Below are 19,112 nucleotides of genomic sequence, written 5' to 3'. Positions count from 1 at the left end.
TTATGTTTCTTTGATTGGAACCAAAATTCAGATCAGCATCTATTCATATTCTCTCTCTCTAACTGCTAAAAAACCAACACAATGGCTCTTTAATATTTAATTGATGATATCATTTTGCAGGTTTTAGTTTAAAGGTAACCATAGCACAAACACATTCATTATTAACTGTAGAACTGCAGTGTAGGCTCTTGGGAATCCTCTTTCCTTTACACTTCAGTTTAATATGAGTGCTGCTGTCCCTGGAAAACAGTTCTGATATTGTTTTAAAGTGTGGCAAGTTGGCAATTACAGTCACAGCCTAAACCAGAACAATGTAAATGGCGGATATCAATAGATGGGACAATGCTTAAAAGCGAGATGAAGACTGAAGGTGAGAGGAAGCTGAGGAAAGTCCGATTTCGAATTGCTTCCTCTCACAGTGGGAGAGTACTAAAGGAAGTGTATGCAGATGGAGAAACCGCAGACTCTTTGGATTCTGAATATACCAGTAGTTCAGAGACTGACCAAACCAGCAGACTGAGTGAAGCGGATGGACAGCAGAATGGACATTTAGGATCTGAGTGTGATGAAAATGAGAATGAGCAAGATGACTTGTTCATTTTAGTGAGAGCTACTAAAGAGAGGGGCTTTGGTACAAAACGAGTCAACATTCTAAGCAAAAATGGTACAGTGAGAGGAGTCAAACACAAAGTCAGTGCTGGTCAAGCCCTCTTTAACAATTTGTCAAAAATATTTCAGGTAAGTGAAGCAGCTTTGCTAATTGTGAAAACTTTCATTTACCCTGTGTCTCATCTTTTTCTCCTATTTCTTTCAAGCCTCTCTTATTTTATGAGTTCTCATACTTCAGTATTCATAACTGATGCCACTGAAGGCTCCCATGTACAGGAGAGAATGATTGTTCCTATACCAACTCCACAGCACAAATTGGTTTGGAAACTTCTCTCAGTATTCACCTCCCCTAGGGTTTGCTGGCTAAAAATGGATACTCTCTGCCTAGCATGTAAAGACCTGGAGTGAGGATATGACTGAAGAAATTAATTTTCAGCTTCATTAGAAGCATTAAGAGTGATATATGGGGTCATATGCCATTTCCAGCCCTATGGTATCTGTTTTAACTGGTTTACCATGACATCTGCTATCCTTTCTCTATAAATAATTCTGTTGTGTTTAACCCAATTAGTAAGTCAAATTAGATGCAGAATACCACCAATGACACATCTCCCATTTAAAGGTTAATGATATCTAGTCAGATGTCTCTCTTATTAAGGTCTGTTTCTCACTAATCTGCTGGAAGGAACTGAAAACCTATATTTAAAATGGTTTATGCCACTTTGAACCCTTAGGCTGAAAGCCAGATTTCTCAGAAAAATAAAATAAAATTGTCTTTTTTTAAAATAGCTTAGATTTCATACAATAATACTACAACATCTACTATTCACTAGCTCTGCTATACTATTTTTGAATTATTAATGTTCAAATTGTGCTAGCATGCGTATTGTTATTCATGGTTTCCCAGAAGGAATCGATGTCCAATGTGTTTATCATGATATTGAAAATTAACACATGCTAGTTTTAGAGGATGTATTGTTTTAGAAGCATTTGTGTAATATCTAAGGGGGGTGGGGTTTTATATAAGTACTTATTTATTTAAATTAAATGTTCTATTTATGATTTATGAGAAGTCTCTCTGAGTTTTATGCTGTGTTCTTATTTAACAAACATGTAATCTTATTACAGTCACCCTTGCCTTCCTATCCCCGGGTTTAGAACATAAGATCTTCAGGGCAGGAACCATGGGCCTAATTCTGCTCTCACCAATTTTATACCAGTGTAAATCCATTGACTTCAGTGGAGTCACTCCTGTTAAGTGCAATAAGAATCTGGTCCAGCAACTTTACTTATTTCTGTGAAATGTCTAGAAGGACGGCATTCGGGAAAGGCTTCACAGGAAAATAGCCAGAGAAAACTATACACAGAGAAGGTAGATTAGACTCTTGGTTTTCATGTGTTCCTCCACTGGATGATATCATTGCCAACAGAAAGAAACTACTCTGAAAAACTGGAACACACAGATATTTTAAACAGTTTGAACAAAGCATAAGGAAAGTTCCCTGCACAACAGTCACCACAAATTCAAGGTTCAGAGTCTAGCGGAGAGGAATTATCTTTTGCCAATGATTTCTATGGCATGAAGTCTGTAACACTGATTAGTATAAATGTGGGATACCAGAGTGCAAAGGTTTCCTTTGAGACTGCTGGAGTCCTGTGTGAGATCTGTTCAGATATCCCTCCTTATTAAAAATGGAATGGTATCTGCCTTCCTCTTGAAAAAAGATCACCACCGCATGATTTCTATTGTTATTCCATGAGCTTGATCAGGACCTTCTCTTCCCCAACAAAAGAGAGTGTAAAAAGTAGTAATTTTGTGGTAAAAGGTATGACAAGATAATTTTGTTTCTCTCTCAAAAGGATATGCTTCAGCACCCTCTGGTCTATGGACCTTCTAGAGGGTCCAATGTTGAAGAGCTGTGACTGTCTGCAGTTGTATTCTTTTCTCTATAGGGAAGGGGCAACTAGCTGTATAACAGTTCAGTCAAACTTTTATGGAGGTTCCAATATCTGAGGTGAGATTCTGACCTTGCTTGCATGTTGATTCAGAACTAAATGGCCTGATTATATGTTTGTCAGGATCCTTACCTGAAACAGTCATTTGAAATCCCAAAGTATGCACAGAAATTCCTGGGTCAATCCTGAGTCTAAGTTGTGGATGGATTCTTGAATATTATTATTTGGATCAGAGTAACTAAGAAATGATTTATAATGAAAAATGTGATTTGGAATCTCAAGCATGCAGTATGTGTGTGTCCTGTGATCACTAACAGTGGCTTCTCGAGGTATACTGCCAGTTGTGGCCACACGATTTTGGTCCTCTGGCCCAACTTCCACATCAAAGCCTTTGTTAACAACTACTAACTGTGGCAAATATTCTCTAGTGTTGAGCAATGGCAGACTTCAAAACAAGTAATTTCTAGCAGGAAGTAGAGACACTCCATATATATACAGAGACAAGTGCAGATTTTGGTAAATGGAGTTTGGTGAAGCAGGCAAGCTGTTTTCATCTTTTATACTCAGAAGGACTAAGAATACCTGAGCCCAGCAAGTCTTCTGTGAATTTTAAATGTTCCAGAGAGATTTTTGGATTTTGAATAATTCTCTATTCATGCTACTGAGTGCACCCCTATGGAAGTGCTGCAGATAGTTCCTTCAAAAAGGCTACCTATTCAGACATGGCTCATGGCCACCACACCTTTAATGAATATGAGCAGAGTAGATCTGTTAGGTGGGAAATATTTCTAGATTAAAACAAGAATTTGCCTGTTGTTGAAGCCCAGTCAGAGAGAGAGTTTACACATAGATCCGTTGCTCACTTCTACAAGAAGACTTGGAGCATCTCTGCCACAAGGCAGATGGATGGCTAATGATTTCAGCCATTTGTGAAACAGTAACTGGGATTGAAACCTCAGTTTATCTAATAATTGGTCCCTGTACATACTTTTGGGTTCAACCATATATTGAAATGCTCTGCAAATAAGAGGGGCCACAGCAATTCAACCAAGCTTAATCATTTACACCTGAGGTTTGAGGCAGGTATTGAAAGTGCTGAAAGATGGCCAAGACAGCACCAAGAAAGTTACTTTCTCGGCTCGCAGGGTGGGGATGCTATTACCCTTGGCAATTCAAACAGGTCATGCAGGGAACTGCATGGTGTGAAGGGAATTATGCTGGGGTTCGGGGCGGGTTTAATTCCATTTTAGGATGTGGATGCTTTGAAATTGGGGTAGGGAGGCTGCCACGAAACCAGCCCTTCTGATACCCCAATGGGAGCTTGGTTTCTATAGCAACTCCTTCCCACTTTCCTCTAAGCTGCTGGTGCCTGAAATAGAGAATGTTGCCATAGCAACCCCCTCAGCCTCTCCTTGTGCTTCAGTGAAGATGGGAACAAGGTTGCCATGGCAACATCTTCCCACTTCCTTTTAATGTGAGTTGATGCCTCCAGCAAGGAAGGAGACATAATTCCCCTGTCTTCCTGCAGCATGCTCTGAAGCCTGTGGGTGGAGGACTCACTTTGTGTCCAGCCTGGAGCACAGGGCCGGGGAGGCCTCAACCCAGTTGATATAAAGCATTTTCCACTGAGTCCAGAGTGGGGTTCTAAGTTAATGACCCTCACTGGCTACTCAGTACTAGGCCTGAGACCCTATCAGCGACTCCACTGGGTACTTGGAACCAGGCTTAAGTAATATCAATGACCTTGTTGGATGCTCAAGACTAGGCCTGGGGCCTACTGAGGGTCATGTTATCACTCAGAACAAGGTTTGAACCTCATAGATGTCTTCTTTAGGTATTCAAGATTAGGACTGGAACACATTGATAACCTTTTTGAATGCTCAGGACCAGGCCTAAGACATGTTGATATGCACTCAGGACTCAGTGTGTTGGTGACAAGGCATTTGTCACTAGGAGTTCAGTATAGCTAAATTGAGCAGATACTTGTGATTGAAGCTACAGCAGACAATCAACTAGAGATCCTCAACCATCAGCATTTGAAAAGGAACTGCACTCCAAGAATGCCCTACTGCTGCATGCCCTCAATGGGAAGGAAGATACCACCTTCTGGCATAGAACTATGGGAGTGACCTGCTACTTATACTCAGGGTGGGATCCAGGAAGGGACTTAGGTGTTGCAATACTGACTGTCACAGTACCTAACTTTTAGGTGCCTAGAAAATCATAGGAACAAGATTGCAATCCACGAAGCTGAGTAAGACACCTAGGCTCCCTATACAATGAATGGGAGGAGAGAGAAGGACTGTGTAGCCCAGAGATTGGGGCACGCACCTGGGATGTCAGAGACCCTGAGTCCCTTCCCCCTGCTCCAACCTCTCTTTCATTATTTATCCACGGTGGAACAACTTCAACAGGAACGACTGAGGGAGCCCCACATCAGAATAACTCAGTGGCTAGAGCTCTGTCCTGACAGGTGGGAGACCCCTGTTCAAATCCTCTCTCACCCTCTGGCAGAGAGAGTGGTGACATGAACCTGAGTCTCTCACATCGCAGGTGAGTGCTCTAAGCACTGGGCTAAAAGTTATAAGGTGGGTACCACCATCTCATCCAGCTGGTGCCCTATGCATAGGTGCAGTCTGAACATGCCTACCATACTGGGTCCTCCCATGAGAGTTAGGTGGATGACTGCCTGTCTTTCCCTGGTTTGTGAATCACCCTGGGGCTTAGGTTGGAGAGGAGTCTTGGTGCCCAGAGTAGCACTGCACATGTTCAGAGGTAGAGACATAAGGACATTTTAATCTGAAAAGCTGAGGCACTGAATGAGTTTAGGCACCTACTGGGTCAGTGGGAGTGTTGTGGGTGGCAGTGGAACCAAAACTGGGATGTAGGCACTGAAAACAGGAACTTAGTTGCCTAAGTCTGGAGTTTAGGTGCCTAAATTCTCTCATGGATCTTATTTTAGGAGCATATACTCATTGGATGCAGCTGTGGTTTAACTGTTGTCTTTAGATTAGTTTAGTAATATTGATTTGAGGTTTATAGTAATACTCTGCACACTCATTAATTAAATATACTTAATCTCTATGGCACACGTTTTTAGTACCTCTACAGGCTTGAATATGCCTACGATTTTTCTATAAAATATAAGAATGGCGTGATTTCTGTTTTCTTAAAATAAATGCTAACACTCCTCAGAACCAATCTTTGGTGACTTGCGTATGCCTCATATAGCATCTAGGTAATATAGAGCAAAACTGAGTGAATCATTTGGTACATCGCTAACTAGCATGATGTTCAATTCATGCTAGATTTCCTACCACAAGGTGTGGTACAGTGGAGCCCAGGCAAAAGATTTGTACAGATCCTTTCCCTCCTTATCACAGTTCCAGCAGAGATCTTTTTATTTAATTCCAGGCTTATAACACTCTGCTGGGCATCTAGTATGTTCTGAAAGGTCACTTGCTGTTTGATTAACTGCAGAACTAAATCAAGGCAAGCCTGCTAGCATCCATTATATTAGGGGAGGTGCGGTTAACAAATCTGATTAATGTATTTGTGGATGTAGCAATAAGTGCTTTTCAAGCTCTTTTCCAATACAATGTCATAGACAAGACTAATGTGTAATGTTGCAAAGTATAGTATTGACAATGAAATACTCAGCTAGATAGAGTTAGCTTGTTAAGACTGAAGAGAGGGGTGGTAAATGGTGAAATCAGATAAAAATGCAACAAATGGAGTGCTTCAGGGATTGTTTTGCAAGCCCCTTGTCATTTTCTCTGTTCATCGGTGACCTGGGGGAGTGAATATGTGATGATGTTTTCAACTTTGCAGATGCTGCAAAAATAGGAGGGCTGACCAATACCAAATAGCAAGCAGAATAGAGCCAATGGGAGTTCAAAAAAGAATTGTGCTTTAAATAGTACAAGCTGCAAAACACTGTTTGGGAAAGGATTTGGGAGTGACAGGTGAAGGGAAACCTAAAATTATAGGCTGGATGGAATGTAGCTACAGCCCCTTATTAGGGGCAGAGTGGAGGTCATAATCCCCAGAACTCTAGAGGACACAGGAGAAGAATGAATACTGTACCCCTATTTGGAGAGAGTCATTGCTCTTGCCCTCCCACTCCCTGGTCAGATTTTCATCATGGGCCACAGTAGTCCTGCAGAGTCCTTTGACTCCCTTAACATAAAGGTTCCCACTGGACCTGAATCATACTTATGGGGAGCAAGAGGAAGAGAAGCTTCTTGTGCCAGAGCCTCCTTGTGGGATGTCTGCACAAGACATAGGTTCCAAAATAGCAGATTTCACAGAAAAGGGAATTGCAAGGTCAGCAGTACCAGTCAGCCAGGCTGCTATGGAACCCCAGCTGTAATCTAAAGCTACATCATTTGTATGGATCTTGAAGGAGAGTGACCTTCCTCCTTTGGGATAAATTCTGATATGCAGGTTTATTTTAACTTATACTTCCTTGTGCCAGCTTTCACTTGGAATCTTGTGACCATTCTGAGCACTATATTATAGAAGTCTATTGAAGAATTAGAGAGTAGATGAAAAATGGTAACAAGGCTGACAAATGCCAGTGGAGTAATAGCTGTGAGAAGTTAGGAAAATTAGATTTCTGTCCATTAGAAAATAGAAAAGGCATAACTGGAGTGTCCAAAATCTGAGAGAGGCATGGGAAGGGAGAAAACTGTTGTTGCAAAACAATTTAAAGAAGCCATGTAATTTTGTCAAGTTACCTCAACTGCTTGGGACTAATACTGTAGTTTTCCTATAGTTAGTTTTATAGAACCACGTGCTGAATAATTACATTGATTCCAAAAGGAGGATTTTAAACTCTGGGTTAATGGTCTTTCAGTTAGAGTCTATGGTTGATTAATTAGTGTATTAGTACCTGTTGTTCCCAGACTGCAAAAACAGCTATACATCAGCAGGTTTAGACAAGAGCATTATTATAGTGGCACTGTGCATGCTGTTACAGTTAAGGGTTTACTGGTGCTGCGTTGAAACACCTTACTGTTAAGGGTTTATAAATAGACTGGAAAAAATACAAGTTTCTGAAAGCTGATATACAAGATTTCAGACACGAGGGACTTCCCCTCCCCTCCAATTTTCCCCTAAGTTAGAGGGAAAAAAATCTTTTGACTGCTTGATTTACTGAATATCAAGAAACCAGCAACCAAAGCAAACCATGATATTTGATTGTTTGATTTCATCAGCGATTGTTCCATAAAAGTGGATTAGTTTTTGTTATTTTGGAGAAAGTAATATACATGTTTTTATTTTGAAAATTTCATCCAGCTCTGTATAGTACAGGCTCTTAGACCATGACCTACATGTAATCAGAGCTCCACAGATGCCGGTAAAGGATTCTTGCTCTATCCTGCTGAGGGACCCACAAGTGTGAACCCTTATTCTCATGTGGAATACTGGTGAAATCAGTGGTGCTCTGGATATAAATGGGATTTCTTGGCATTTCTTTTCCATGTTTGCATACATACCTATCTAATTATCCAGAATATTTCCTGAATCAGGAAAATCTACATGTTTATCCACTGCTCCTTGGATCCTCTGTAGTCATTTTCACCTCTTCATGGCCTTTTATGATGAGATTACTGGTTCTGTGGATGAAGGGAAAGCAGTGGATGTATTGTTTCTTGACTTTAGCAAAGCTTTTGACATGGTCTCCCACAGTATTCTTGTCAGCAAGTTAAGGAAGTATGGGCTGGATGAATGCACTATAAGGTGGGTAGAAAGCTGGCTAGATAGTTGGGCTCAACGGGTAGTGATCAATGGCTCCATGTCTAGTTGGCAGCCGGTATCAAGTGGAGTGCCCCAAGGGTCGGTCCTGGGGCCGGTTTTGTTCAATATCTTCATAAATGATCTCAAGGATGGTGTGGATTGCACTCTCAGCAAATTTGCAGATGATACGAAACTGGGAGGAGTGGTAGATACGCTGGAGGGGAGGGATAGGATAAAGAAGGACCTAGACAAATTGGAGGATTGGGCCAAAAGAAATCTGATGAGGTTCAATAAGGATAAGTGCAGGGTCCTGCACTTAGGATGGAAGAATCCAATGCACCGCTACAGACTAGGGACCGAATGGCTAGGCAGCAGTTCTGCGGAAAAGGACCTAAGGGTGACAGTGGACGAGAAGCTGGATATGAGTCAGCAGTGTGCCCTTGTTGCCAAGAAGGCCAATGGCATTTTGGGATGTATAAGTAGGGGCATAGCGAGCAGATCGAAGGACGTGATCGTTCCCCTCTATTCGACATTGGTGAGGCCTCATCTGGAGTACTGTGTCCAGTTTTGGGCCCCACACTACAGGAAGGATGTGGATAAATTGGAGAGAGTCCAGCGAAGGGCAACAAAAATGATTAGGGGTCTGGAACATATGACTTATGAGGAGAGGCTGAGGGAGCTGGGATTGTTTAGCCTGCAGAAGAGAAGAATGAGGGGGGATTTGATAGCTGCTTTCAACTACCTGAAAGGGGGTTCCAAAGAGGATGGCTCTAGACTGTTCTCAATGATAGCAGATGACAGAACGAGGAGTAATGGTCTCAAGTTGCAGTGGGGGAGGTTTAGATTGGATATTAGGAAAAACTTTTTCACTAAGAGGGTGGTGAAACACTGGAATGCATTACCTAGGGAGGTGGTAGAATCTCCTTCCTTAGAGGTTTTTAAGGTCAGGCTTGACAAAGCCCTGGCTGGGATGATTTAACTGGGAATTGGTCCTGCTTCGAGCAGGGCGTTGGACTAGATGACCTTCAGGGGTCCCTTCCAACCCTGATATTCTATGATTCTATGGTGAGTGTATATTGTTACCAAACTGAGTTCTCTGTTCACACTGGCAGCAGCATTTATATCTCCTTTGCATGGGTGACAATGCCTACAATAGGCACAAGGCAGTTGAGAATTGTCTTATGCATTTGCAGTACAATATTAAAGAGGATGTTAGTTTAAAAATCTCTAGACAACCTAGAACCACACGTTCAAATCTTAACAGGATTGCCTCTGCACTCCATCCTTCCATGGTAGAAAAACTGAGCTTCCTGCAGCTTTCCACACATGGGTCTGAATTCCAGATGCCACCAGGATCCAAGGGTAGGAGGCAATTGTAACTTCACACCTACCCTATTCAAGGTCTGGGTGGGGGCTGTTTTGACTTCTGGCACAGATTAGAGCACTCAGGCCTACCCTAACTTGTGCCTAATTGCCTATGGTCACAAGGAGTTATTGCAGAGTTCACAAAAGCAAGCTGCTGTCAGCTACATGAGAAGGGCAAGAGTGAGCTAGAGCTCTGCAGCCATTTCTATGCCAGGGATACTTTCCATAAAGAGGAGGAAATTCCCTAATAGGCACATCCATTGACTTTACAACCTCTTAACAGCAGCAGCAGAGCCCGCACACAGGGGAAACAGTATAACAGTGAATGAAGCTCCTAACTTTAGTCTCTAGCCTGTCTTCAACAAGGCATTCAGATTCTGAATTAGCATCCAAAATGCATTCCCTTCCTTCAATGTGGCATCATCATTAACACATTCTCCCCAAAACTAGCTGTTCTTGGGTTTCACTGCAGGACCTACTCTATCCTTCTTCTATCCCCTCACCCCCTTCCATCTTTTAGAGAGTCACCAGCCTCTCTTCTATCCAGCTGGTCACTAACAAGATCCATCTGCCAGCATTAATCATCAATCAACAGTAACAACCCTGCACCTTTTTGCAGAGTCTACTACCTGTGCTTTGTAGGGTGACTCAACAGAACAATGATGTGTTCCTGTTGCAAGGTCTTTCTGAACCAACCTTAAAACTTGGTCCTGTGTACAGACATTTTAAAAATGCTTGTCATGTTTGCAGGAGTAGGGGAGTAGCTTGTCATGTTTGCTGTCCTGACCAAATTCCTGCCCGGCCCCCCATTATTGAGCAACAAGCTGTTCACTGGTTGCCTTTCTCCTCTGTGCTGGATGGATTCCTGTGATGCTGTATATATATATAGTTTGTGAAGAACTTTAGGTTAAAAGGTGAAATGTAAATGTTGTAAATAATTTACATGTATAAACTGTCCTAGGTGCTTAGCAGCTGAAGTCAACCATCCAGGTTCAGGATAGTGCATATGTGGAAACTGAATGTCCTGCAGCTGATTTTAATATTTGCATGGAAGGTCATTTAGAGTAATGTCTAAACCATGAAAATATTATAACAAACGTCTGGCCTCTTCAGTCTTCACATCTGTCATCAAACTGTGCAACTATTGATGTTGTGAAAATGGGGACAGAACTCTCCTCTTCCTAGTCCAAAAGCACATGCTCCTACCATTTGAGCTAAAAGGGAATCTCCTTTAGTGGCTCGTTGTCTGGGGCCCATGACAAATAGTGCTGATTTCATCCAGTAGAAGGCAATGGTACAAATACACAGCCAGTTAATTACAGCATAATACTATTTAGTTCTGAAGTTTTGTCACACTCTTAACAGCACCTCAGAAGGCACTGAGCCTGCACTGGGGTTTGCAAATACTGACTAGCTGAATAAGAATATTACACAATATTCCTGCAATACTGATGTTGTGCAGCAAAGGAAATCTGATATACAGTTTTAGCACCTGATCATAAACCAGTGACAAGTCAGCCAATCATATGCTAACCAGCATGACTGCCACGTGGAAGTGGTTAAGTAGCAGTTTCCTTCAGACCAAAAAAAAAAAAAAAAAAAAAAGAGAAAGTAATGATGTATTTGCAGATGAGAATCAGAATGAGAAGCAGCTAGACTACTCAGGTCTGTCAGAGCAGGCTGCAGACATCTGCGTGCTGTGGCTGGCGGTTTATTGCACACTGCATCCATACAAGATACATAATTAACAGCTTAAAGAAAGAAACAGTTGAAAGTATCCTGTAGGTGGTCTATCGGTTGGCTAAGAACAAAGTTTCCAGCAGCTACTGCAATAGTCTGCAGGATTATGAGTAAATCCCTAGTTTAACTGCATTAAAATAGGTTTTAAAATGAGGGAAATTTGCAGCCAGAAATAAAGGTATGGAACTTTAAATTTTCCTTTGCCCCCTTTCATCACATGCTCATAGCATCTGGTAGCAAATATGAAAAGTACTGGAGTATAAACATTTATCAAACTTCACCATTTAAGCCAGTCTCTATTTATAAGTAATTCGTGTACTACCTCTTTTCTGCTGGTGCTGGATAAGGTTCAGGAGAAAGATTCCTCCCAAACCAAACAGCCGAACTGCAGCGTTTTGCTAGGCACAAGAAACACATGCAGCAGCAGCATAATTCTACACAGCCTTCCTCCGCTATCCAAATCAGCAAAGCTGGTCACAGAAATGCTGCTGGAGTCAGTGAAGTATGGACTCATTTCGCACATGACAAGAAAGATGACAGAAAAGCTATTTACTGTAAGTTGTGGGAAGCATTTAAACAACCATACAACAACTCTGCTTTTAGCGATCTCCAGAGGCACCGTCCATCAATACTATCAGAGGAGAATGTCTGCTATACCACAAAATCACCACATCTTTCCTTTGCCCTCCTCCCCTGCCCCCAGAAACATGCAAAAGTTTGTCCTCAGCTGATATGTGCACAGGTCTACAGCAACGAACAATATCATGTCTTATACTTATGAACCCCTGAACCAATCAATAAATACCAATGCAAAAGTCCAATCATAAAATCCTTCTGTATCAGGTTGCCCCCTAGTAACTAGTTTGGAACATCAGTGGCTACTGAATGGGTGATAATACTTTCAAAAGAAGCCCACAGAAAAACGAAGGCTTAACAAGACATGCAGCAGCTAGTTGTAAGTAAATTATTTTTACAAAATCCTTCTTGTTCACACAGTTCATGTGATATAGAATGCAGTCAGAACTCCCTCTAATCCTGCGACTGGGGCCATAATCTTTAAAAAGAAAATGCAGTGTTGTGTGTGTGTAACTGAACGATGATGTGCTTCTGCTTTCCATATACTGCATCTTTTATTGCAAGAGGAGTATCTCTGCCTGCTGCAGAGCCATCTGTGAAGCAGTTGCCTTTGTGTTTCAATTCAGATGCAGAACGTCACAAAGTGCAGAACAGCAGAACTGGTGAAAGATGACAATGTTAAACACCGCCACACCTGCCTCCACCAATCATAGGTCTTAATGTGCTTCTTGAAAGTTACAGTTTAGTTCTTTCAATCAGGCTGATGCACAACTGAAGCATCCATAAGCCACAACCCCCAATGCCATCCGGAGAAACAACAAAACAGAAACACAACCCATCTCAGCACCCCCTCCCACAAAAAACCAAAGACCAGCCACCAGCCTCAACCTCCCCAAACAAAAAAAAAAAATCCCTCCTAAATAAACCCTTCAAAAAACACACACCAAAGGAAGAAAGTAATTTACAAAAGCAAATACTTCCTTAGTGATTCATTCAGAGGATGGATTCTGTGGGAGCTGCTGAGTGCTCAGGACTTTTGAAACCCAGGTTACTGATCTAGAGGCTTTGATCTGGACCTAGAAGTCTCTCTCTGAGCACCCATTTTTGAGATTAGCCATGACAGAAAGAAAAATTATCACACATTCTTCATATGACTGTTTGGTGGTTAGAAGGGCATTTTTACAGTTAATATTTGCAACTAAGTGCAAATTACTTCATCTTCACTTACAGAACTTTGTGTTCCTGTAAGTAACCTTGTACAGTATGGAGACATCACATCCTCAGCTGTTCTAAAATTCTGTAATGAAGGCATGATACAGGAGGGCGAGAGGTATAAAAATAGGGACGGTGTCCCACATTGAAAAAATTCAGCCCAAGATTTTATTCTGTCCATACTCGGACTTCAGTGGAGGATCTAGGTACTCACACTTTTGGAAAAAATCAGGCTACTTAGTTAGGTGCCTATCTTTAGGCATCCACTGAGAAGCTTGGCGATCTATCTGCTTACTTCAGTTTTTTCTATAGCACCTATCACTGAAGTATCAGAGCACTTCCTTGAACTCTCATGAACACTTTGCCCGACAGTCTTTTCCCTAGAAGATATTGGTCCCTCTCCCTAAGGATCTATGAAAACAGTAAATCCAGGTGTTTTTTTCCCCCTTCTTCATTTTGATATTGTTCTCCCATGTATTTCTGTTGTTTTAATTGTAGCTCTGATTGGCGATTCTCTAGTAATGGGGGTGGATGAGATCTATCCAGGACCATAGGTTTGTCATGACACATGGCTGCCACAGGCCCCTCCCTGCATCATGACTCTCCACCCACCTAGAGTAGAGGTTGCAGGGAGGAAGTCTTCTCCTTTCCCAGATAGGCAAGAGCAGCAGTAATGGGACCCTTATATCCCCCACTCGAACAGTAGCAGGGCTTCTCTTTCCCTTTGAGAGCTGCAGGGGTCACAGCAGGAGTTCCCTCTCTTTCCCTGGAGAGACAGTGGCCCCACTATTTACCGCAGCACTGGGGTTTTATCTACATGGGTGGGTGGCCAGGCCCACTGCACTCCTCTCTTCCTGCCATACATTGAGTTCTTGGTTGTGGTGATATTGGTGGGACCTGCAGAGCAATGTATCTAGGAGTTAATATAACCCATGCTTGCTTGTTGTGGTGCTTCCCCCCCGACTCCCAGTGGTACCTAAACCATCTAGAGAGTAATGAGTCTGCTATAGTCTTAACTAAGAGCAAGTGTTTAGTGCATGCAATAGAGGCTCATGGATTTAGCACCAGAGGTCCCAGGTTTAATCTTACCTGCCAACGGCATTCCATTTAACACGCCATTGAGCTGAATGTGGAAGTTCACATCTCTTGTAGCTATTGCTTCAGGCTCTCTGCAAACTCAGGCAGTCATCATTGTGTTGGTTACACTTAAGTCACAAGTGACAAAGGGAACTAGCAGGCTAATTAACCCAGATTCAGCCTGTAGAGACATGAGACATATTAGTAGATAATGATTGTGGTGTGTGTGAGTTATATATACATATACACACACACACTAGTTAGTTCCTGTCTATCACTGTATTCTGGTAATTCAGAGATCAAAAATAGATATGAACATTTAAATGAACTATGAATATAGTAATATCACTGTCTTGTGATATCATAGAATATCAGCTTTGGAAGGGACCTCAGGAGGTCATCTAGTCCAACCCCCTTGCTCAAAGCAGGACCAATCCCCAACTAAATCATCCCAGCCAGGGCTTTGTCAAGCCTGACCTTAAAAATATCTAAGGAAGGAGATTCCACCACTTCCCTAGGTAATGCATTCCAGTGTTTCACCACCCTCCTAGTGAAAACATTTTTCCTAATATCCAACCTAAACCTCCCACACTGCAACTGGAGACCATTACTCCTCATTCTGTCATCTGCTACCACTGAGAACAGTCTAGATCCATCCTCTTTGGAACCCCCTTTCAGGTAATTGAAATCAGCTATCAAATCCCCCCTCATTCTTCTCTTCCGCAGACTAAACAATCCCAGTTCCCTCAGCCTCTCCTCATAAGTCATGTGTTCCAGTCCCCTAATCATTTTTGTTGCCCTCTGCTGGACGTTTTCCAATTTTTCCACATCCTTCTTGTAGTGTGGGGCCCAAAACTGGACACAGTACTCCAGATGAGGCCTCACCAATGTCGAACAGAGGGGAACGATCGCGTCCCTCGATCTGCTGGCAATGCCCCTACTTATACATCCCAAAATGCCACTGGCCTTCTTGGCAACAAGTGCACACTGTTGACTTATATCCAACTTCTCGTCCACTGTTACCCCTAGGTCCTTTTCTGCAGAACTGCTGCAGAGTCATTTGGTCCCTAGTCTGTAGCGGTGCATGGGATTCTTCTGTCCTAAGTGCAGGACTCTGCACTTGTCCTGGTTGAACCTCATCAGATTTCCTTTGGCCCAATCCTCTAATTTGTCTAGGGCCCTCTGTATCCTATCCCTACCCTCCAGTGTATCTACCTCTCCTCCCAGTTTAGTGTCACCTGCAAACTTGCTGAGGGTGCAAGCCACACCATCCTCCAGATCATTAATAAAGATATTGAACAAAACTGGCTTGAGGACTGACCCTTGGGGCACTCCACTTGATACCGGCTCCCAACTGGACATGGAGCCATTGATCACTACCCGTTGAGCCCGACAATCTAGCCAGCTTTCTATCCACCTTATAGTCCATTCATCCAGCCCATACTTCTTTAACTTACTGGCAAGAATACTGTGGGAGACCGTGTCAAAAGCTATGCTAAAGTCAAGGAACACCTCCACTGGTTTCCCCGCATCCACAGAGCCAGTTATCTTATCATAGAAGGCAATTAGATTAGTCAGGCATGACTTGCCCTTGGTGAATCCATGCTGACTGTTCCTGATCACTTTCCTCTCCTCTAAGTGCTTCAGAATGGATTCCTTGAGGACCTGCTCCATGATTTTTCCAGGGACTGAGGTGAGGCTGACTGGCCTGTAGTTCCCCGGATCCTCATCCTCCCCTTTTTTAAAGATGGGCACTACATTAACCTTTTTCCAGTCATCCGGGACCTCCCCCGATTGCTATGAGTTTTCAAAGATAATAGCCAATGGCTCTCCAATCACATTTGCCAACTCCTTTAGCACTCTCTGATGCAGTGCATGTGGCCCCATAGACTTGTGCTTGTCCAGCTTTTCTAAATAGTCCCGAACCACTTCTTTCTTCACAGAGGGCTGGTCACCTCCTCCCCATGCTGTGCTGCCCCGTGCAGTAGTCTCTCTTTGAGGTATAAAGCAAATCACCTGCAAATGATGGGAGACAGGCATTTGCCTTAAGTTAATCTATGTAGCTCATTACCGTTGATGTTTAGGAAATAGGAGGTTACTTCAAAGACACTATTGTTCATCCTAGGATTGGGTGCTGTCAAGAGGGTGCCTAGAAACTGTATAAAGGGTTCTTGGTACAGATCCTTTTTATCTCAAATCTGTTTGTTTTATCAGGGGATGCTTGAGCCACAAGATTGAGGTTTCCAATTTCATTTTGGATCACCCTGATATTGAACATTGAACTAAACCTATGGACTAGTTCTGAAAGAACTCTTTGCAACTCTAGAACTCACCATTTCTACTATGAAACTGACCTAAGAACTATATTAATATCTATATGTATAATCTTTTAACCAATACCCTCTCTTTTCTTTAATAAATTTTTGTTTAGTCAATAAGAATTGGCTTTGAGTGTGTATTTGGGTAAGATCTGAAATATTCATTAACTTGCTTGGTAATGTGTCAGATCCTTTAGAATTGGTAGAACAAGATTTATATGATGAACAAGATTTTCAATAATCCTCATTATATTTGACTTGGCTGTCTGGGAGGAAGCCCAAGGCTGGGTTACTTTAAGGGAACTGTGTTTTTGACTTCTGGGTAACCAGTATGGTATTATAGAAGATCCACTAAGCTAGCAACAAAACAGCTAAGTACCAGAATAACCACCAGTTTTGGGGATTGTCTGCCCATTCTTTGCAGTTTGCCCTGATTGAGCAATGTCAGCATGGCACCCCTGGGATTCCGGTCACATCACGTTTTCAAGTTTTTCTTTGCAACCACAAGGGCAAGAACGTTATTTTTAATTTTGAACAAAAGCTGAGATTCTGTGATGGGTCCAGAATGACTATACCAGGGGTCGGCAACCTTCAGCACGTGGCCCATTAGGGTCATCCACTGGCGGGCTGCAAGACATTTTTTTTACATTGATCATCCGCAGGCACAGTCCCCCACAGCTCCCAGTGGCTGCAATTCACCATTCCCAGCCAATGGGGGCTGCAGGAAGCAGTGGCCAGCAGGTCCCCAGGAGTCTGGTTGTGAGATACAGTGTCCTGAGGGTATCTGTATAGGGCCCATGTGGCTGCCCAGTTGGTCTCTCCACCCATGGTATGTCTAGAGTAGGATAAAAGGTAGTGTTTAAAATGTGTTAGCTAACATGTTTTAATTAGTATGTTTTATACCCTCATGTAGACATTGTACATTGCATTCTAATATGTATTAGCTGGTCCCCATTGGCTCACTACTTGGGTCCATGTTAATCAGCCAACATGTATTAAAATACAGCTTGAGTGGTCTACAGTAGGGTTTTAAAATTTTTGGTAAAACGTGCAAGCTAATGTGTTTAAACCCCCCACACCTTTTATGCTAGTCTAGACATTCTCCCAGGCACAAGGCCTGTGGCCTTAAAATGAATGTGTGTGCAGTCTGCCCCAGCTTGCATAGTGAGCCATCTGGCCTCAGGAGAAGTTGGGTCCAATGTAGAGCCAGTCCATGTTACATATGGATTAGGCACCTCTTATGTCTGCATAAAATACCCTAACACCTTAGTCCTATAACCTCAGATTTGTGGTTCAGATGTAATTTACATGAAAAGAGGAAACTCCAGCATGTGTGATACAGAGGTAAAATTTAGTTTTAAAAATAGAGAGGATTGAATATGTAATTAGTTAATGAATTAGTTAAAGTCTGAAGATGAAGGGGGTATCCAAGTCCTAGGTATTATTAAGTGAGGAGGAACAGTTGAGAGGTATAGTTCCAATTATGTTAAGTAAGTGGCAAGGGGACTGAAATCCTCTGACATGATAACTTGAAGAGGTCCTTTTTCTTCACTACTGGGCTTTTAGTTCAATAAGGCACAGCTCCAGCCCAGCAGACTCAGGACTGAGTCAATACTTTATCAGCACTTTGTCAGGGTAAACACAGTCCAGTTCTATGCTTTGTCTCACTGAAGTTTCAATGTGAAAGTTATTAATGTTTGCCTAGTGTTTTGGGATCCTTTGAGAGGAAATGTGTTGTTTGGGGTAAAGTATTACTATTTTTATTTACAATAACTGTGCCTTAAACATGAAAACTTCAGCTTTTCCAAAGATGCCTGTTTTCTGTTTATTACTACTTTTTAGCTCAGTTGATTAACATTTTCACCAATAAGGTATCATTTAAATAATAAGCACATTGTATATTACAACTATTGAGAAAAAAGTAGCAGATCATTTTATATGTAAATGGCAGAAATTTAGAAATGGAAATTAAATATATTAAGTACAACCTACTATGGACCTAGTTTTGCTGTTTTATTTTATAAATAAAATACTTTCATGGTCTCTGTTCATCCTGTTGCAGGTTCCACTCATGGAAATATTTGTAAAATATGAGCTGACATTTAAAAGAAAGTTTAATATCTGCCAAATTTACAAACTCAGGGGTATATCTCAGACCAATCACAAACTCTAACTGATTTCAGGGATTGAATTTATTGCTTGGAAGAATAAACTGTGAAGAATGGATTAAAATTTTACATTTTCTCTATTGATTGCACATGTAGCAGTCTGAAGTAACACCTTATTTCAGTAACCCCATTGCTTTCTTTAGTCTTTCACTTGTACTGGATGAACAAAAGTTGTTTTGTTATGCCAGACAGACTGATCCTGGAGTGTAATTAATCCATGGTGAAAGCTGGATCAGCTGCCAATGAAAACACTAAATTTTCAACTGAGCTAAGTCCAACAGATAAGATCTTTACTGGCAACTGCTTGTTTACTTGCTGATTACTGTCTATGACACTAAAGGGTTTCTAA

The 19,112-nt window shown here is 41.9% G+C and overlaps 1 protein-coding gene across 1 annotated transcript in view; it reads left to right on the top strand.

Annotated features, from left to right (window-relative positions):
• The first annotated feature begins 342 nt into the window (after positions 1-342).
• Positions 343-19,112, top strand: part of GRXCR1 (glutaredoxin and cysteine rich domain containing 1) — a 61,273-nt gene continuing 42,503 nt past the window's right edge. Inside the window, exon 1 of the mRNA XM_073340109.1 lies at positions 343-738. Coding sequence (XP_073196210.1) covers positions 343-738 — 396 coding nt within the window. The remainder of the gene's footprint in view (positions 739-19,112) is intronic.

Source organism: Lepidochelys kempii, chromosome 4 (genome assembly GCF_965140285.1).
Source record: "Lepidochelys kempii isolate rLepKem1 chromosome 4, rLepKem1.hap1, whole genome shotgun sequence".
NCBI classification, from domain to species: Eukaryota; Metazoa; Chordata; order Testudines; family Cheloniidae; genus Lepidochelys; species Lepidochelys kempii.
Note: the sequence above shows the minus strand (reverse complement) of the source record. Positions and strands in the feature narration are given on the sequence as shown.